Below are 20,952 nucleotides of genomic sequence, written 5' to 3' on the forward strand. Positions count from 1 at the left end.
AATATGGCAAAGTGTTTAGATACCAAGCAACTACAACTTTTTCATATTAAAATAATGCAGGTCTTTTAGAAAAACTGTAAATCAATCCTTTTGTAACATAATGACATTTAATAAATCATTTATTCATTCAGAGAGTCGAATAGTTTGAGGTTGCTTCCAGCTGTTAAATGTCACTTATGGAGAACACTAAAATCTTTGTTGGTTCCACTGCCCGTGGCCAGATTTGACTCTGGTTACCCAGTCATTTATTTTAATATTCTCTATAGATTATGTGGTTATTTTCCTGTGCTATTTAGCTGTTCAATGGCAGAGATTTTGAGTATATAGCTCTCCCTCCCTTGCCCTCTCTATATGTGTATTACTTAAATACATATCAACAATGCAAAACAGTGAGTGCCCAATCCAAATCATGAAACCATTGCACAATTAAACAATTGCTGCCCACTATGGAATGCAGAGAGACTTCAACATCAAAGAGTGGAGTTTAATGACTGCCATTCTAATGGAGGTTGGGAAAAGGTCCATGGGAGTCAGACACTGTCATGGTTTCCTCTAAATGTAAGTATTTTTGTGTTGTTCTGCATAAAAAAAATAAAGAAACAAAAATATATATGTACTCTTAAGAAGAGGGTATTTTCCCGTTTAAATGGAATAAGCCAGCCCATAATCCTGTGATTCTAGTGGGGGCTGCACACCAGATCAACAGAATTGGAACCAGTGTGAGTGGAAGGGTGGGATTGGGGTTGCAGGCTAATTTGCTGTTCTGGATACTCCTGAATTTATAGGAAGGTGACAGCTGTTTTACTGTGTTTCACACTAAGAAGACCTAACCTCACATTAGATTGAAATGAGGGGCTTGACTACAGATCGTTTGAACTTGTCTGAAATATTCCCTCAAATTCAGCCAAGTAACTTGAGTGCTGCATTGGACCCATTGAAGGCTGAGTCTCTAAGCTTTTATCTTACTCGTCCCCATTGCAAGGCAGGGCACAATGTCCTAGGTATCTTTATAGAGGCACTTTGTCTGTGGAAGATGCACCATGCTTCTGTCCCATTTTACGGTAGAGTAAAACACATCAAATATAAATATAATTTAATGTGAAGTTGTAATAATACTTTGTAAGGAGTTTGGAGCGGCTATGTTCAGGAACAAGGCACTTTGCTATTTAATAGTGTATGACATGTAGCTCCCCAGCAAGCCATCCGCTCTGGAACAGCATGTAGAAAATCAATAATCAGTCATTCGCAGTAAACAGAAACTGATTATTAATCATGGTCACATAATACCAGACCTTGTTTTTGCTTATTGTCTTTAAAAACAGGAATCATGTTATATTCATTTTTTTCTCACAGTTGCAAAGTGATGTTTTTTTGTTTGTTTTTTTTTTTATAATAAATGTTAGGGAAGTTTTAGGATTCTGTACGAAAACGCAGACATGAAACCTAAGCAGGTTACGCATGATACTCAACTTATGGCCTCGTGTTTGGCAAAGTTGTCAGATGAGGCTTATTCCATCATTTGCCTCCGGGGCACCATAATGCCAGGGCCTATGCTGGACCCGTCAGCAGAGTACAGGTATAGGATCTGTTATTTGGAAACCTATTATCCAGAAAGCTCAGAATTATGGAAAGCCCATCTTACATAGACTCCATTTTAATCGAATAATTCAGAATTTTAAAATTGATTTTCTTTTTCTCTGTAGTAGTAAAACAGTACTTTGTAATTGATCCCACCAATATAATTAATCTATATTGGATGAAAATCAATCCTGTTGGTTTAAATGAATGTTTTATTGATTTTTTTTTTTTAGTAGACGTAAAGTATGAAGATACAGAATTACAAATTACAGAAAGACCCCTTATCCACAATACCCCTGGTCCCAAGCATTCTGGATAACTGTTCCTATACCGGTACTGCAACAACAAGCCCATGTGGTTGTTACCCAGCTGGGTTTTTATATTTGCCTCATACATTTCTGGGTGATTGTTGGCCAGATATGGTAAAGGATCAACCAGTGTATGGCTATTGTACTCTTCTCTTGAGCAGCATTGAGATTTTTATTTCTACTTGGTGAATTTGTAATGCAACTTAACTTCACAATTACCCAGTAACCAGACGTGCATCCATCAAGCCACAGGTTTCCGTGGGTGCCCAATATGTTAAATGTGCAGCTTCCCATTTAAAACAAAGCATATCCATAAAAATCATTGATAACTTGTAAAACATATCCTTATAAACACTGGTGTCACCAGTTACTATCAGTTCTTAGTGATTACTTAGTCATCTGTTAAAAATATTAATATTGGTGGTATGTATAATATAGAATAATGTTCTCTTGTAGAATTAGGATATAATATGTTATCTTGGGGTTCCATGATCTGTTCCAAGTGCTCAGCCTACAACTCCTTAGTGGCTCCTAAAATTCTTATAGATTATATGGCCTAAAGTGTATACAACAGGCCTTAAGCTGGATAGAGGTCAGTCAGGTACAGGCCCTACCAATAGGAGGCACATTATTCCCTCTGTATGCTGTAGATTGTAAGCTCTTTTGGGCAGGGCCCTCTTCACCTCTTGTATCGGTTATTGATTGCTTTATATGTTACTCTGTATGTCCAATGTATGTAACCCACTTATTGTACAGCGCTGCGGAATATGTTGGCGCTTTATAAATAAATGTTAATGTAATGTAATGTAATGCTGTATCCAGCTCTGGAAACCTTTATATCCGTGATAGTGTCCTTAATATAAAGTCAGTGCATTTTGCAGCTTTAAATGGGTTGTTTATCTTTACCTTAAATTTCAGTATGATGTAGAGAGTGATACTGTAAAATAATTTGCAATTGTTTTTCATTTTTATTTGTGGTTTTTGAATTATTTAGCTTTTTATTTAGCTACTCTCCAGTTTGGAGTTTCAGCAGCTTTTTGGTTGCCTAGGGTCCAATTTACCCTAGCAACTATGCCTTGATTTGAACGAGAGACTTGGATATGAAAACAGAGAAGCCTGAATAGAAAAGGAAGTTGCAGCCTTAAAGAGTGATTGCTTTTTAGTTTGAAAGCTGAAAAGATGCAGAAGAAGGCAAATAATTCAAAAACTATAAAAAATAAAAAAAATGAAGACCAGTTGTTTAGAATCAGCCATTCTTTAACATACTAAAAGTTAACTTAAGGTGAACAACCACTTTAATGACGCTATTAAACATGAAGGGTGTGGAAATGTATCCAGAAATGCAGGTTTATACACATTTCTGCTTGTTTCTAGGTCAGCCCAGTGTTACACACAGCCTTCTGGTTTACAGCTAAAGAAGGGTTCAGCCCTATGTCAGCCAGGAATCTAGCTTGTCCCGTCCAATCAGATGCTGCCTTACCAGTCTGCGGCCAGTGTCCCAGTAAGAATAAAGCATATTCCTTCTGTAAGAAGATTAATCTGAAATTCATCAAAGGCAGACAGCCCGAACATAACTCGCAAACCACTGTACTTGTACATGAGTTTTATGGAGTCCTGTCTGAGCCCAGATTAGCCCGGCTGTGTCCCAAATGCGCTGCCCCTGCTCAGACAGCACAGGAACTTTGCTAGCAGGACAGCGAGTCTGAATGTCAAACCTAAGCCAATACAGAGCTTTTATTGTACAGACTTACCCTACACTGATTACAAGTCATTTTTAAATGCTATGATTCGCATATCAGAGCCTTGTTCGTTTTTTAATTTAAAATGCGAAAGCTAGCTATAATTCTCTGTATAGTGTCAGAAAAAATGTTTTGGATTTAAGTAAAAGAGCGGTTGCAGCTATCTATGTTGCTTTATCATTACCTGCAGTGTGTTAGATCTAACTGAAGCCCCTAAAGTGTTCTCTTCCTCCTGTGTAGAATATTCTCTCTACAGGTTTGCTGGAGAAGGACATATACCCATTTGTATCAGTGTAAAATATCTTTTTGGCAATTTACATTCATTTTTTGTCATGATATTGGCAGTTTTGCACAAATACAGGATTGCCCTCTGCTGTTCTGTCTAGGCAGGGGGGGCTAGACAGAAGACCATAGGCTTAAGCAGCTGATTGGGGCCTTTTAGACCACTTTGCCACTTTATCTGCCCATGTATGGGACCCTCTGATGGGCCTACCTGACCAATATCTGGCCGAAAATTCAGCTCTGTGTCAATTTTCCTGTTGGATTAAGGGCCACATGTGCTTGTTAATGCAGGCCTTGCCCCAACGGTGTGTATCTCTTTGTTGTGATCTAATCGGATCAAGCCCATATTACTCTCATATGTGCATATCAGGCAAAGCTCTGCTTATTTGGCAACCTGGCCATCTAGTGGACATTATAATGTATGGCTAGCTTAACTTAATTAATACAAGAAGAGTATCCTGATGCTTCCCTGCTCAGTTCTGACTTTCAAAGTGACTGGAGTGGTAGGATTGAACAGAGAAACATTAGGAGGCACTTCCTTCATCAGTAATGTAAACTTCTGCCATTCTGTGCCAAGACAATAGCACAGGACACACCTTCATGATAGAAGGTAAAACTGCTCATATTAAAAAAAAATGTAAATTACAAAAGTGACCCCACTCTGAGCATCTCTACTTTAGTACAGGTGGGAATATGTCCCCTTTCAAATTCATTTAGTTTAGTGACATTTGGCACCAAGTGTGACACACAGGTTCCACTGAATCTAATAGGAAGTGATTAAATGGTGGTCTTCAGCATTTTTTGATAAGCTGATAAAAATGCATTGGCCAAAATGCCCAGCAGTCGCCACAATAGGTGCATACCCTAATGGAAAAGATCAGGTTATAAGGCATGCTTGTTTTAAAGCTATTGATTAATCTGCTTTCTTTTGTCCATTGTACTGCTTTGCAGATTATATTGCCACTTTATAAGCAAACTATATCCTTCCTTTGCACTGCTGGTTTTTACTCTTAAGTAGCTGCTGCAGAATTTATTTGTAATTATATTGGTAATGCCTGCTAATATCTACCCTCCTCTGCACTGCTGGTTCACACTCTTAAAACAATTTAGTAGAAATTAGCCTTGCATGCTTCTTCACAAGCTGGTTTCTTCTACATAGTTTCAAAAGTCAAAACTGTCAAGACAGAGAATAGAAAGGGGCTTTAGTGCTTTCCCTATCTATCATATTTACAAATAACAGAATAATAAGAACTACATTTTCTTTTATTTGAAACATTTTCATTTGGGGTTTATATCCCCTTTAATAAGGTCTTCTTTTTTTTGTTGAGTTGTACAAGGGAATGATGAGACAGGATGTAACCATGTCTGTTGTGCCTTCTGATAATGACTTGTTTGATTTGATGGGCTAAAAGCCCCATAAGGAGCGGCCTGCTTCCCTCTCGGCTTAGCACACACAAGCAGTGCAGCGACGTAACCAACAAACTAGGTCAGGGTGCTGGAAGCTGGCTCTCCCCCTTCTGGTTACCGGAGTGATGACCTACTTTTACCAATTGTGGTTACATGGTGAAATAGTTTTAAAAGGAAACCTACACAATGCCACTGTTAACTGAAGTTTGGGCTTTTTCTAAGTGTGATCCTTTTTGTTATTTTCAAATTGGCTTAGTGTGTGTTATCCCCTTTCCCTAAATAGTCTGTATCTATTATTAGGGGACCCCCCCGCTGGACAATAAATTTCCTGCCTGGCCCATAAATAGCCCACAATGTTGGTTAAGGAGTTTTTCTTTTCCTGTCTGGGGCAGATTCTTCACATCCACATATATTTAGCAAGTCTTTTTATATTTTATTTGCAGTTATAGGATCTGTTATTCAGAAAACAGTGTCCAAGTCCTATTTACTGGGGAAGGGGGGGTGTTGGGCATAATCATTAACCTTATAGACCCCTAGCTGGCCTGTCCAATAAAAAGTACACTGGCCCATAGTAATATTCTTGAGAACTGTGCAACCATAATTTGCTGATGCCTCATAGACCCTATGGGGCATCAGGGGTCCTCAAACTTCTTTACCAAGGGGCCAGTTCAATTGCCCCTCAGACCCCAAGTCAAACTATGGCCCACTTCTGCATTCTCTTCCAGCATAGATGCCAACTTTTAAGGATGGTGCTCCCGAGATTATAGGATGTCTTATTCAGAGCAACTGTTTAATTGGTCTACTTTTTGTATAGCTTTTATTGTTTGTTACTTTCTACTCAGGTCCCTCTCATGTTTATCTTCTTATTAATCAAACCACTGCCTGGTTGCTACTTTAAAACATAGCAACTACAGAGCTGCTGAACTTCCATACTGGAGAGCTGCTAAACAAAAAGCTAAATGTTTATATTATATTTAATAAACCATGAAAAATGAAGGCCAACTTCAAAATGCCTAAGAAGATCACTGTCTGCATTATATTTAATTTAAGTTAATTTACACTTTCATAGGGACTGTGCATTACACCATCTTGGTATGTCACAGGAATTAAAGCATATTCTAGTTCTGCTCCTCCCCCCTGCTGGTTTATGGAATACCGTATATACCCGAGTATAAGCCGACCCGAATATAAGCCGAGGTACCTAATTTTACCTAAGAAAACTGGAAAAACTTATTGACTCGAGTATAAGCCTAGGGTGGGAAATACAGCAGCAACTGATAAGTTTCAATAATCAAAATAAATACAAATAAAATGACAGCTCCCCTCAGCGTCCTCCCCAACATCCTCCAGCTCCCCTCAGCGTCCTCCCCACCATACTCCAGCTCCCCTCAGCATCCTCCCCACCATATTCCAGCTCCCCCCAGCATCCTCCCCAACATCATCCAGCTCTCCCAACATCCCCCAGCGTTCTCCTCAACATCCTCCAGCTCCCCCCAGCGTTCTCCCCAACATCTCCCGGCATTCTCTCCAACATTCTCCAGCTCCCCCCAGCGTTCTCCTCAACATCCCCCAGCGTTCTCCTCAACATCCCCCAGCGTTCTCCTCAACATCCCCCAGCGTTCTCCTCAACATCCCCCAGCGTTCTCCTCAACATCCCCCAGCGTTCTCCTCAACATCCCCCAGCGTTCTCCTCAACATCCCCCAGCTCCCCCCACCTCTCCCGCTCGCCTGCCTGTCTGCCTCCCTGCTTGCCTGTTGCGTCTGGCTGCTGCTGCTTCCGCCTGCGTGCTGCTTCCGTGCTGAGTCCGGCCGCTGTTGCCCGTCTCTTTCTAATTTTGCAGCTCAGATCTTTTATTAGGTTGCGCCCCGTGCGTGCTGACGTCACAGGTACGCACGGGGCGCAACCAATAAAATTACCCACTGACCACCAATGAGTGTAACTCTTTAAAGGGGCCTCCTTTAAATCCACGATCTTTCGGGCCTGGGGCAACTGTGCCCTCCTGGAATATTAATTGCGATTGCAGGCAAGTTAGACCTCTCTGAAAATCTGCTTTTAATCCGACTCGAGTATAAGCCGAGGGTGAATTTTTTAGCACATTTTTGGTGCTGAAAAACTCGGCTTATACTCGAGTATATACGGTATGTGTATGAGCCAATGCCCTTGCTGGATTGTAATGATTGTTGCAAATCATGACTTTTTAGACTGACATTTTTATATTGTTGTTTTTGTGCTAATTTGGCCCCTAAAAATAAAGCATTGTACAGGTATGGGACCTGTTATCCAGAATGCTTGGGACCTGGGGTTTTCCGGATAAGGGGTCTTTCCATAATTTGGAGCTCCGTAGCTTTAAGCTCTGCTAAAAATCATTTATATATTGAATTAACCCAATAGGCTTGTTTTGCCTCCAATAAGGATTAATTATATCTTAGTTGGGATCAAGTACAGGTACTGTTTTATTATTACAGAGAAAAGGGAATCATTTAACCATTAAATAAACCCAATAGGGCTGTTCTGCCCCCAATAAGGGGTAATTATATCTTAGTACCTTGTACTTGATCCCAACTAAGATATAATTACCCCTTATTGGGGGCAGAACAGCCCTATTGGGTTTATTTAATGGTTAAATGATTCCCTTTTCTCTGTAATAATAAAACAGTACCTGTACTTGATCCCAACTAAGATATAATTACCCCTTATTGGGGGCAGAAGAGCCCTATTGGATTTATTTAATGGTTAAATGATTCCCTTTTCTCTGTAATAATAAAACAGTACCTTGTACTTGATCCCAACTGTTTTATTATTACAGAGAAAAGGGAATCATTTAACCATTAAATAAACCCAATAGGATTGTTCTGCCCCCAATAAGGGGTAATTATATCTTAGTTGGGATCAAGTACAGGTACTGTTTTATTATTACAGAGAAAAAGGAAATCATTGTTAAATTAGAATTATTTGCTTATAATGGAGTCTATGGTAGTAATTGGAGTATGGGAGTAGTTCTGAACTTTCTGGATAAGGGGTTTCCAGATAAGGGATCCTATACCTATATATGGATCTGACTCAGAAAATAAGCAGTTAATTCACTATATAATCGTAGCTGTGACATCACTGTCTGACCTTATTCACTTCTATGCAGGACAGGTATAATATAAAACAAGGTTAGTACTTACAGGTAGGTGAGGAAATCCCTATTAGTCTGGTATTTGAAATGCTTGCCGAAATTAGAGGTTAGAAGTAAATGAGTCCTAGAAGTTATATTTAAAGCAGTTCTGCTTAAAGGGCAAGTAATGCCTGTGTGTATTATAGGCCGGACCTGCATACACTTTATTCTTTCATACAGTTTGCTTGGCCAGATAATATGATTTCCACGTTCTCTCTTTTTTTCCCCTGTTAAGCATTTTGGGCCATCAGTTTACCTGTAGCTGCTATAATATAATGAAGGTACCTGACTGATTAAAGAGGAGTACAGACTGTTAGGAGTGTGTTTGCTTATGTTAAATACTTGATGACAGTTTAAAAGCATGTATCCCATTAGGGCAGTGTCACACTATAAGGCCTGCTTACCAGTATGGCCATACACAAAAGGACTCTTAGCTCCAAAACATTATGAATTTGGTGCATCCCTAATTTTAAAGAAGAACTAAAGCTCAATAAAGAATAAGGCAAGAAATGTCACACTTAAAGGGTCATTTATTCAGCAATGGAATAGATTGTTGCACATTTGTTACACTGTATAAATCCTTTATAAAGAACGCGCTGGCCCTAAAACATTGCATTACTGTTACTTGGGATGGATTTTCTGTTTGCCTGTAAACCCTGATGTAAGTTCATGAAGTAGTGGAGGTTTGGGTCGTGTGAGGTAAACAAAGAAATATGGTGGCCATAAACAGGCTGATAAAAGCTGCTGTCAGACCAAGTTGGCAGCTTATCGGCCCACATTTGGGGTCCTTTGATGGGCCTACCAGAAAAAATACTTCAAAGTTCAAAAGAGGGATAACTTGGCCTTGTCCCAGTGCTTAAACTGACTTGCTGTTTCAAGTTCCAGCGCTACAGGTTTGCCCAGCTGTGGCTCTAACCCTGCTGATCCAGATAGCAAACACAGTGCCTAGTCATGTAATATTTAAGCTCAGCTGCCAAAAGTCAATTTATGAAATAGGTTTGTAGGTCAAGCTCCTTTTTATTTGTAGGTTGGGCAAACAATTTCCGATCTGCTATGCTGTTTCATTTCAGTCCTGTGGTTAAAGTCATATTAATAGTATGTGTGTGTGTGTTGTCTCTGCTTGGGACCAGGTATTTTCCAGATAAGGAATCTTTCCATAATTTGGCCCTTTATCTATCTATCTATCTATCTATCATCTATCTATATATTTTCTGCAGACACAAAGACCATTTTTGCACATTGGGGTTGCACATACGCCTTGCCATAGGCTAACATTGGGATCATTGTGAGTAAAACATTTTACTCATGATGATCTGGCTTAATAACAGAGTATTGTCTTCCTTTGCAATTTCAAGTGATTAAAGGGACACTGTCATGATTTTTATAGTATACTTTTTTTATTTCAAAATTACACTGTTTACATAGTAAATAATTCACTCTACCATTTAAAGTTTTATTCTTGAACCAACAAATGTATTTTTTTTAGTTGTTATATTGGTGTGTAGGCAGCCATCTCAGTAGGCAGTGCATTTGGCCTACACATTACAACTGCTTTCAGATAACCTATTGTTAGGTTAGGACTTGGATTTCTTACTACTAAGTGTGCTATAATATCTACTGGGAGCTGCTATCTGGCTCCCTTCCCATTGTTCTGCTGATCGGCTGCAGGGAGGGGGGAGATATAACTCTAACTTGCAGCTCGGCAGTAAAGTGTGACTGAAGTTTATCAGAGCACAGGTCACATGGCTGACATGACACCCTGGGAAATAAAGAATATGGCTATCCCCATGTAAAATTTCTAATTTAACTATAAAAAAAAAAAAATCTGTTTGTGTTTTTGAAAAACAGATTACAATGAAGGATTCTGCAGGAGAAGCTCTATTAACTGATGTGTTTTGAAAAAAAAGATATGTCTTCCCATGACAGTATACCTTTAAGCCAGATTAAACGTGCAAAATGCATTATTTATTGCACACATCCAAAGAAAAATTGGAGGGAATGCTGTGTGTACACACACACCATTTAAAAAAAAAAAAAATCAGAATTATTGCTTTTAATGGAGTCTATGGGAGATGGCCTCCCCGTAATTCGGAACTTTCTGGATAACGGGTTTCCGGATCATGGATCCCATACTTGTGTGTATTGTGTGTATATATGTGTATATAGACCCGGACCGAAACGTCGATGTATTAATTATGTAATTGCCTAAAATAAAGACAAGTATTTGGCATTGGAGTGCGCATAACCTGTGGAATATTTTATATGCAGAACAATCATTTGCAGCACCCAAAGAGACTGTTTGATAAAAATCAAGGGCGTGCGGACCCATTGCAAATATATATTAGTATTAGTATGTTCTATAACATGTAGTAGGGTCGCTAAAGTTGAGAGCAAGGTTATAAAGGGCGTGGGAGTACTTAAAGATCTGGGTAATTGCCACATAAGAATATTTAGGATTGTGACACACATGCATAAATAATGCATATGCAAAATTTAAAGGGGCGGTATAGTCCTTTTTATATGCTTTTTCAACAGGAAATAAATAAGTTCAATAGGGCTTCTGCCAAGCATACTTGCCTATTGTTATACTAAGGGGAAAATATATGGTTTATTTCTGGCTCCAAACAGGGCAAAAAAAAAAGTTGACAGTAAAATCACATTGTTCATCCTGTTTGCACTAGCACAATCAAAACAAATTTAGCAGTCAACTGAGAAGTCTCTGTATAAACAAATCTCTTCCTACCCCTAGCAACAGTGCCAGTGGCACTGCATATGCTCAGTGGGCTATGAGCTGTTGGAAAGCTTTAAAACAGTATAAGCAAAAAGTAGCATTACATGTCATGGAAGCTGATGCCTCAGAGATGATTATTCATTTGCATGTAGATTGCACTGGTTTCTATGCTGCCATGTAATGGGAATCTGAATTGTAAACTTAATAGTGGGTATTTACAGTATATTGTGAGTACTGTATGCGAAAACAGTAATTTCCAGTGGTACTGTGCTACAAATGCCAACAGTCCTGGACTCATCAAGGGATTCTTGGGAAACCTTTAAAAATAAAGGTGTGATGATTCTAGGACAGGGGTGGGCAAACTACGGCCCGCGGGCCACATCCGGCCCCTTTGCCTTTTTAATCCGGCCCGCCAACGACGCCAAGTCTCATCACGCGAAACTTGGTGTCATTGGCGTGCCGGAATTAAAGAGAGAAGGGGGCCCGCCCTGGCCCGGTCCGGCCCGGGGGTGAGTAAATGTGGCCCGTGAGCCAAAAAGTTTGCCCACCCCTGTTCTAGGAAATGTACTCTGGGCTAGTGTGTTTTTTAATCAAAGAGCAGCACTGGCCCAGGGTCCAAGATTGGCAATTATACTTGTCCATTTGTTAGGCAGCCTTCGGTATATTGCACTCTCCGTGATTCTTATTTCTGTCTCTGTTATAATATAGGAATCTGTCACTTTTCCTCCATAATATTCATATTGTTTTGTGCAATTGTTTTTTTCTAAAACACATGGCTTTTTTTCCTTGTATACAATTATTTAGATTTCTGCTGCAGTGTCTGGAAGACCTTGACGCCAATCTGCGGAAGTTGAACTCGCGATTGTTTGTAATCCGTGGGCAGCCTGCTGATGTATTTCCTCGGCTCTTCAAGGTACGGGGGTGTTGTATTTATGTATTTATGGTGGCCATAAAGGGGCAGATTTAAGCTGCCGATTTGGCTCCTTCAGACCAATTCTGCAGCTTATCTGCCCATGTATGGGGCCCTCTGATAGGCATACCTGACTGACATCTGCCTGATTTTCAGTAAGCTATTGATTGGGCAGGTTTGTTTCTCACAACTGATCAAGGACTGCATGTACTAGTTACTGCAGTCCTTGCCCCAAAATCCTGTATCCCTATCATTGGGATACCCTAGGTGGTCATATTGGGAATATATATTCTCTTTTGATGACCTCACCAAAAAGCAGAACTTACAATGTATGGGCAACTTAACTCTTTTCTGTGACCAATTCACAGTTCACTAATTCAGTTTCTTATGCAAATAAATGCCACTTTTATTTTCGACAGTTTGTTGATAATGCTAAAGAGAGAGGCCATAGTTTTAGTTTTGGGTTTCTCATACAGGAATGGAAAATCACAAAGTTGTCGATAGAGTACGACTCTGAGCCATTTGGGAAAGAACGGGATGCAGCTATCAAGAAGCTTGCCAGTGAGGCTGGCGTGGAGGTCATTGTACGCATTTCACATACCTTGTATGACTTGGACAAGTGAGTAACTCAGATTAAGAGCATTCATTCCCAGTTTATATGAGGTTGCTGACTGCAGGTTTAGTCTTTCTGAAGCCACTAGTATGGCCCAGTCTGGGACTTTCCTTATTACCTCTCATTACACCCCAACCATTGTTTTATAATGCCTTTACATGACAGCAGGAGGCAGCACAGCCTGAAGTCTTTCAGGTTTCGGCCAGTCAAACAGGTCCTTAAATGGAATTTTAGATATGAGGAAACCCTCCCTTTTTTCTTATAGATTTAAAAAGATGTGTCATAAAACACGTAACGTTTACCCAATGTAGAATACCCCCCATGTAAATATCTTGTACTTCAATTTTTACTTGGGGACTAGTCCTAAGCGCACATGTTTGTTAGTGACACCTTTGCTTAGATGTCTACACATGGCAATATTTCATGAAACCCAATCAACTTACAAGCAGATCAGAGATATATGGTTTATTTAGGATTTGGATGGTGAATTTGTTATAAAAAGTATGCACATTTAAAGCTTCTGTTGCATGCTCAATCTCCACCATGAAGCAGAAGTCAAGTAGTCATCACAGTGGCCACCGATGGGCAGCTCAGCATTTTCAGTATTGGTACAGGGCAGCACAGCCATTCTGAGGGCCACTGCAAAGAATCAAATGCATCTTTTGCGTGCTGCTGTTTGCCTCATTTCATTATTCTTTTACTTGTAGGATTATCGAGCTGAATGGTGGCCAGCCACCGCTGACCTATAAGAGATTTCAGACTTTGATCAGCAAAATGGAACCTCTGGAGATTCCAGTAGAAACCATCACAGCTGAAGTCATGGAAAAATGCACCACCCCTGTGTTGGATGATCACGACGAGAAATATGGAGTTCCTTCCTTGGAAGAACTAGGTATATTATCGTATACTTATTGGTAAAAATCAGTGGAACGGGTCAGCGGGTACTGATCTGTCTCAGTTTAATTAAGTTTAGGTTTGGCAAGTTGGTTGCATGGCGAGAATCGTGACTTCGGCCAGAATTGTTTTCTAGGCCTTCTTTTGAAAACTATCTCCAGATAACCTTATGTTTGAATGTCTCGTTTACATGTCATTCAGTTTGAACTTCAGTGTACAATTGGGCTCCTTTTGGTTCCACTGCAAATAACCAAGTAATATCTGTCTTTTACCAGTGCAGTATTAGCACCATTTAACACATATGGGGAGTAGGTACTCCAGGAAGAAAGACTAGTAACCACGGGTGTTAGACATAATAGCAGGGTGATGCTCTTGCGTAATTTAGTCTTCCGCTTCAGTTCACAGCGATGCATTAGGTAACAGCAATCCTATTTCTACCCTCTATAAATATTTATCTGTTTTACAATTGGTTCCTATGAACTTGCTTTCTCTATTTCATGTATGTACTGTATGATGGCTAACTAAACCCCTGTCCCATACGTACTACAGACCTGATGTAATACCCACTGTACTTCCTTTTTAATCACAAGATCAGATTCCTTAAAGGGAAAATGTACCCTGCTTTCTGACTTAGGTGCATTCAGTTGGGCAGTCAGATAGATGGGCTCATTTAAGACTGCCACCTGAACTAAGGGGTGCAGCAGGATGTTTCTAAATGCTCATTTCCATCCTACTCGCAGCAGATATAGTGCTGTCCTCTGCAGAGAGCAACATCAGGGGGCTGTTATGGGGCTGTATTTACTGCCACGCCCCAGCTTCTGTTTCTGAATGGGGTGTAGCTGGGGGGATATCTGCGTACCCAGGCCTACTTATGAATACAGCACTGCCAAATGCAGGCAGAACTGTATTCTTGAGTCTAGCTGCAGGTCACTGTGCTTCAAAACAGGCTAATCGTGGCCATTTTTTGTGAAAGGCCACACTAGATTTGAAAGGGGCCCGTACATGGACTTTTGATTTGGTGCTCTCTGCAAATAGCAGCACACCCCTGGGAGCACTAAGGGGCACACTCTTGCACTTGGGCTTTGAAAATGGGTCCTTTAGTACTTACGCACTTTTTTTACGTAGAACCAGCTGAATGACCTTGTCAAATGGGGTGGTTATTTTCCCTTTATGTCCTGCCAGTTGATGCTCCAGTTGAAATGCATTGTGCTACAGGGGCTTTATTTTCATGGATGGAGACTTTGTGTTGCTAATTCCAAAAGCTGCCTGTTCTTTGTGTTTTTTATTGTCTTGTTTGCTGATGCTAATAGTTTCTTTGCCATTAGATATCATATTCTAGGCAAAGCTATAACTAATACTGTATTTTTTTTTCTCTAATTCTGTAACCTTGCACTCTTAAAAGCACGCAGGGTTCCCATCCATTCAGGTGTGATGGTGCATTTGCCTTATGTGAGTGATAAACTCGGTAAAGTGCTGCTAAATGTGACAGCACTATATACAACTAAACAAATGCTTTAAGCTCTCTAGAATGCAACATTTCATGCTTATTTCATGATTCTCATCTGTTATTCCAACTTTACTGTGTGTGGGTCTCAACTGAAAGCTCTTTCCTGTCTGCTGTACAAACAGGTTGCTTAGCTTCAGGGGTTAACAGAGACAATGGGGGGAAAAAAACCCTTCTCAGCAACATTTAGCCCCCCTGCACCATGACACATTTCTAAATCCCTGGGCTAATATCACAGTGGCACATTATGATGGCTTGGCCCTGCATGTGTAAAACGTGTTGGGATTTGTAAGGTGAAACCTAACAACTTATATTAATATCCATGTTCTCTTTGAACCTTTTTATCTTTTACACTGCACTATATTCTGCTTAAGGCTCTTTAATACATATATATACATATATGTATGCTACGGTTATTATACAGTACAATATTTAACAAGCCACGTTTCTCCAGACCTCCTAATATTAACACGGGCATGATTATAATGGCTCTCATTTAGTTTCCTCTTCTTTCCCTGAATGTAGATACAAGTACTAAGTTGATTCTTAAGATAGGCTGTATAATTTTAGGAATTTTATTAAAAAAACAACAAAAGAATTCTGTTTAACTCTTTGGTGCCACATTTACAGCAATGGGATGCATGTCCGAAAAATCTCACTCTTGCACGGCAAGTAACCAAAATGACAGATACTATAGCAGTTAACCTGTTAAATCAATTTAGTGCATAATAGAAGTGTTCTAAAAAAACCAAACTGTGCGATTGAATATGTATATATGTACCCGTATGTGGGGGCATTGCCTTAACAAGCCGAACCCAAGGAACTTGCGGTTTTTTAAATGTGCAGTCCATTTCATTTACTTTGGTTTCATCTCCTGCCCGAGCAGCAGCGCGGTGCCTGAATCTGGAACTATTGTTTCTGAACTACGTAAAACTCACTCATTTTTCCCAATGTTTGTTTTACAAATGACAGAAGTAGCCCGTCCCTTCGGAACCTCGCCAGGAAATAAAATCCCGCACTCTATATTGAGAACTGAGATTTTTTTTTCTTATCAAGCCAGGATCAATTAGACACGGGTGCCCCCCGGTGCCCTTAGGCTGCAGTCTGACATCTAGTGAGTTACTTTCTGGCTGCGAGACCACCACAAACGGAAAAAGGGCGGTTGCATCACTTTCCCGCTGACAACAGCGATCTTGTGATGTCAACTGCTCCGACAATGGCCGGATCGTTGCGAGGATGTTGCCAGTGAGAAAATCCAATGAGAAGGCGGCACAGGTGGGGTCGTTCTATTTCTAAAGAATGCCACAGTGTGGCGGGGCCTAGCCCGTACGTCTACGCAGCACGTCACGTGCGCTTAAGTGGACCTATGGGGTAAGCCCATAGAGCAGTGAAGAAGTCAGTAGCGTTTGTTTGTTATCTAACTTGTGTTATGTTTTCTACCAAACAAAACAATACAAATTATGCTGGAATCATAAAAAGAAATATATAAGATGTGAATATAAAATCTCATCTTAACCCTATTCAGGACCGGCTTCATTTAAACCCACTTATCACTGTGGATTTGGAATTGTCCCTAAATGGGCTTAAAGTTTTTATACAGGTGGCTTGGCCCATATAGTTTATATAAACCCAAACCATAGATACATTTCACACTGTACAGTTTTATGTCCCCTATTCTTTCTTTGTTAAAGGGGTTGTAGTTAATATTCCTAACGTTTGATTGAAATAATTGTATTGCATATTTTATTGGGAGTGGGTGGGGTGGTGGAACTTTATATTTTGAGTCCTGAATAGAGTTAAACTCCTTTTGTTCTTAGAATGTGTTTGTCCTGGTCATTTACAATAGTTTGGGATAGATGTTTGTAAATCTCTTTATTAGAACTCAGTCTCTGCTAATGGTAACTTCTACTAAAATTAGCCCAAATATTGCTCTAAATTCTAACCCTTTCATACCAGGAGTCAGATTTTGTCGGCGCGTGTCCCTTTGCCGGAAATGGAACTTACCTCGCCTGCTAGCCCCAAGGAGTTAACGAATGTGTTGACCATTACCAAGATTCTAAATCAGTTGAAGAACTGTTTTGTTACAATGACTTCTGTACTTTTATGATTTTTGTAGGGGGTAGGTAATATGTGTAATAGTAAGAATTCTTGTAATCATGCTTTAGGCTTCGATACGGAAGGACTGCCATCTGCTGTGTGGCCAGGAGGCGAAACAGAAGCTCTTACTCGCTTAGAGAGGCACCTGGAGAGGAAGGTAAGTTCTTGAAAAAAACAATAGTAACCAGTTGTAACACACTGCCTTGTCTAGTTCTATAGCAGTGCTGTGTCCAACTTCTGTGGTACCGAGGGCCAGAATTTTTCCGGCCTCCATGGTGGAGGGCCGATAATGGAAGCTAGTTCTGACCACTCCCTTTTTTAAAACCACACCCACTTGAAACCACACCCATGTTATCGCATGACCATAGCCATATTAATGGCGGTAGTACAGCAAAAACCTGCCATTCTCTGCCTGCCCTACCCTGCCTGTGTGTGCCATACTCTGCCTGCCCTACCCTGCCTGTGTGTGCCATACTCTGCCTGCCCTACCCTGCCTGTGTGTGCCATACCCTGCCTGCCATACCCTGCCTGCCCTACCCTGCCTGTGTGTGCCATACCCTGCCTGCCCTACCCTGCCTGTGTGTGTGTGCCATACTCTGCCTGCCCTACCCTGCCTGCGTGTGCCATACTCTGCCTGCCCTATCCTGCCTGCGTGTGCCATACTCTGCCTGCCCTACGCTGCCTGCGTGTGCCATACTCTGCCTGTCCTATGCTGCCTGTGTGTATGGCACACACAGGCAGCATACAGTGACGCAATGCTGGCACTGCTCCTACAGTCTGCACAATAACTATATATTAAAAAACGTTTTAATTGCAGTACCACCACAGTATATGTTCTTTTTATAGTGTGCAGGGTTTATTTGTGGGTTTCTACTGCTCCTGAGGTGTGAACAGGTGAACAATGTGGGTGATTACAGCCTGAGCCTGAGGTGTGAACACTGCAGGGGGTGAATAATGCAGAGATTAAAAGGTGTGAACAACACAGGAGATTACATTTTTAAACAATACAGGGGGTTTACAGCCTGAATCTGAGGTGTTAACCACGCAGGGGGCCAGTACTGATACCATTTAAAGCTTACACAAAGGTAAGCCATCAAAGCAGCCAGACAGGTGGGGGGCCACACAGAGGGGGGTCGCGGGCCGCCAGTTGGACAGCGCTGTTCTATAGGATTAGAATCTTCCTAATGTGTGTACAGATGTAGTTTAAAGGGCACCTGTAATCCAAAAATCTCCCCCACCAGTGGTGAGGGCTAATAGACCCAACACGCTTGTTTAAAAAAAAAAAAAAAAAAGCATTAAGCCACCGAAACTGGGAGGGGGGCTCCAGGTGTGGGTGGCCGTGTTGGTGCACACATGCACATAATGGGCAAGTGCCATGACTTACTGGTTATGGGCATACGTGTGATGTAGGCTTGGGGGCACATCCAACGCTCTTCCAATCAGACACATGTGCATAATAAGCAAGCCGGAAGACTCGCTCACTATACAACATGGCCACCCACACTAGCAGCTTATTCCCAGTACGGGCGGCCTAGTGCTGGAGGTGGCAGGCATACACACTTAAGCTCAAGCTTTCACTGCTTGTGTAATGAATGAAGGTGGCCAACTAAACACAACCATGATTCTGCCCTATTGTGCTCCTACTTTTAATAGAAGAAAAACTTTTTTTAGTTAGTCAACATTTTCCCACAGTGTTAAGTGTCCTGTTTAAATTACCGATGCAATATACACATGTGGGTGAGCATTGGTTGACATTTGTTGATATGGGAATGTTGATTTTCAACTTTGTGGAACCAGACCGGACTAAAACCCTGACCATATTTATTTCTCTTAAAAAAAAAAGGGGGGGGGGGGGGGCTAAATATGAAATGTTCTGCCTTGTTTAAATATTTATCTGTACTGTTCTAGGCATGGGTTGCAAACTTTGAACGGCCCCGGATGAATGCCAATTCCCTCCTTGCAAGTACTACAGGACTTAGCCCCTACTTGCGGTTTGGATGTCTGTCTTGTCGTCTGTTCTACTTTAAGCTTACTGATCTGTATAAAAAGGTAAAACTCCAAGGTTTTTATATTTTAGACAGTACAGGACCAGCATATGATGTATGGGCACATTGTAATGGCAATAAACCGAGCTCTTACATAGCATAAAATATGGCTATAGCACTGCATGGTAGCAGTACTGGGACAAAAACAGTGGTTGGGGGGGGGGGGGGGGGGGGGTGAGGTAAACGACCAGCAAGCAACGGCCCAGACAAGGGGAAGGGGACAGAAGAGGTCCATGACTAGTGCCCCACCACTCCATTGCACCCGTGGCACGTGTCTCTCTTGCCTACTCCTACTTCCTTCCCTGCTTGCTAGGGAAGAACTAAAGCATTTTTACTTTTCAATCTTCTTCTCAAGATCCAAGCATTTGGTCCCCTCCCACAGGTGTAAGTCAAGCAATGCAGTGATTGATATTAAAAATATAAATTCCTTTCATATAAAATCACCCCAAGTCAGTAACCCCTGCACTAACCTTTTCTCACTAAACTTTATCTAGGTAAAGAAAAACAGTTCTCCCCCACTGTCTCTTTATGGGCAGCTTCTGTGGCGTGAATTTTTTTACACTGCGGCCACAAACAACCCTCGGTTTGACAAGATGGAGGGCAACCCCATATGCGTCCAGATTCCTTGGGATCGAAACCCAGAGGCGCTAGCCAAGTGGGCAGAGGGACGGACCGGGTTTCCCTGGATCGATGCAATCATGACGCAACTGCGTCAGGAAGGTTGGATTCACCATCTGGCTCGTCATGCCGTGGCGTGCTTCCTCACCAGGGGAGATCTCTGGATTAGCTGGGAGGAAGGCATGAAGGTATAATATAACTATATCTATTGTATCTTTGTTGTGTTTTTTTATTCACTAGACATACAGCTAACTTTAGATTTTAGCAGGCAGACACATGCCACATTTAAAGGTAAAATATCAGCATCTTTACGTTGCACAAGTACAGTGTTATTTGGGTTGCAAGAAGCAGAAGCCTTTTTTATTGTATTCAAAAGGGGGTATACTGCCCTTTTAAAGGAAGACCCCAGTTTCCTCTCTACATAGTTTATCACCCCAAGGTGCTAGTGGATAGATCACCCCCTGGTGGTTAAGCTGCCAACTGCATGAGTTATAATATTTGCACTATATGTTGTTTTTTCTTTTCTCTCAATTTATTGCATCCAACTTTTTAATAAGGGCACATACAGTAGTATGATAAGTAGGAGTAGTTTGATTGTATGCAGGGCAGTTATGACCTTGTTGGAAGAGTATGCCACCGGCACGGGTTAGGGCACTTGGTGGGTCAGACTGACTGCTGGCAGGGAAAAGACTCCTAATTTGATTACTGTTTACACAGAATCGTGTGCAACTCTGTAAGCTTTAAACAAGTGCAAGTGATTCTGTGTGAGATGCAATTGCCTTGGGCAGCTTGTAAGAAGCACAACAAAGTGAAGACATACATATTCATTTAATACCAGCGAGGGAGAAATTAAATGGTAATGAAGTCAATGGGGCAGCAGCAGGGTAGCATGTGATGGAAGCAATGGAGAGAGTGCAGCCCAAGCAAGAGGCTGCAAACACATTCAGATCTTGGCAGACTCTCTGTTAACAAAAAGCATATGTCTCTGCTCATTTAGTGTCTGGATCATATGACTCCTTCAAACCATAGGGTTATATTATGTTATTATAAGTTGCTATTATAATA

General features: G+C 41.1%; 1 protein-coding gene across 2 annotated transcripts in view; it reads left to right on the top strand.

Annotated features, from left to right (window-relative positions):
• The window catches only part of cry1 (cryptochrome circadian regulator 1), a 39,124-nt gene that overhangs the window by 11,745 nt on the left and 6,427 nt on the right, over positions 1-20,952 (top strand). For both annotated transcript variants that reach the window (XM_031897970.1, NM_001017311.3), the window contains 6 exon segments: positions 12,011-12,119; positions 12,593-12,735; positions 13,437-13,621; positions 17,293-17,381; positions 19,133-19,273; positions 19,764-20,075. In XM_031897970.1, the coding sequence (XP_031753830.1) occupies positions 12,011-12,119; positions 12,593-12,735; positions 13,437-13,621; positions 17,293-17,381; positions 19,133-19,273; positions 19,764-20,075 (979 nt within the window).

Source organism: Xenopus tropicalis, chromosome 3 (genome assembly GCF_000004195.4).
Source record: "Xenopus tropicalis strain Nigerian chromosome 3, UCB_Xtro_10.0, whole genome shotgun sequence".
NCBI classification, from domain to species: domain Eukaryota; kingdom Metazoa; phylum Chordata; class Amphibia; order Anura; family Pipidae; genus Xenopus; species Xenopus tropicalis.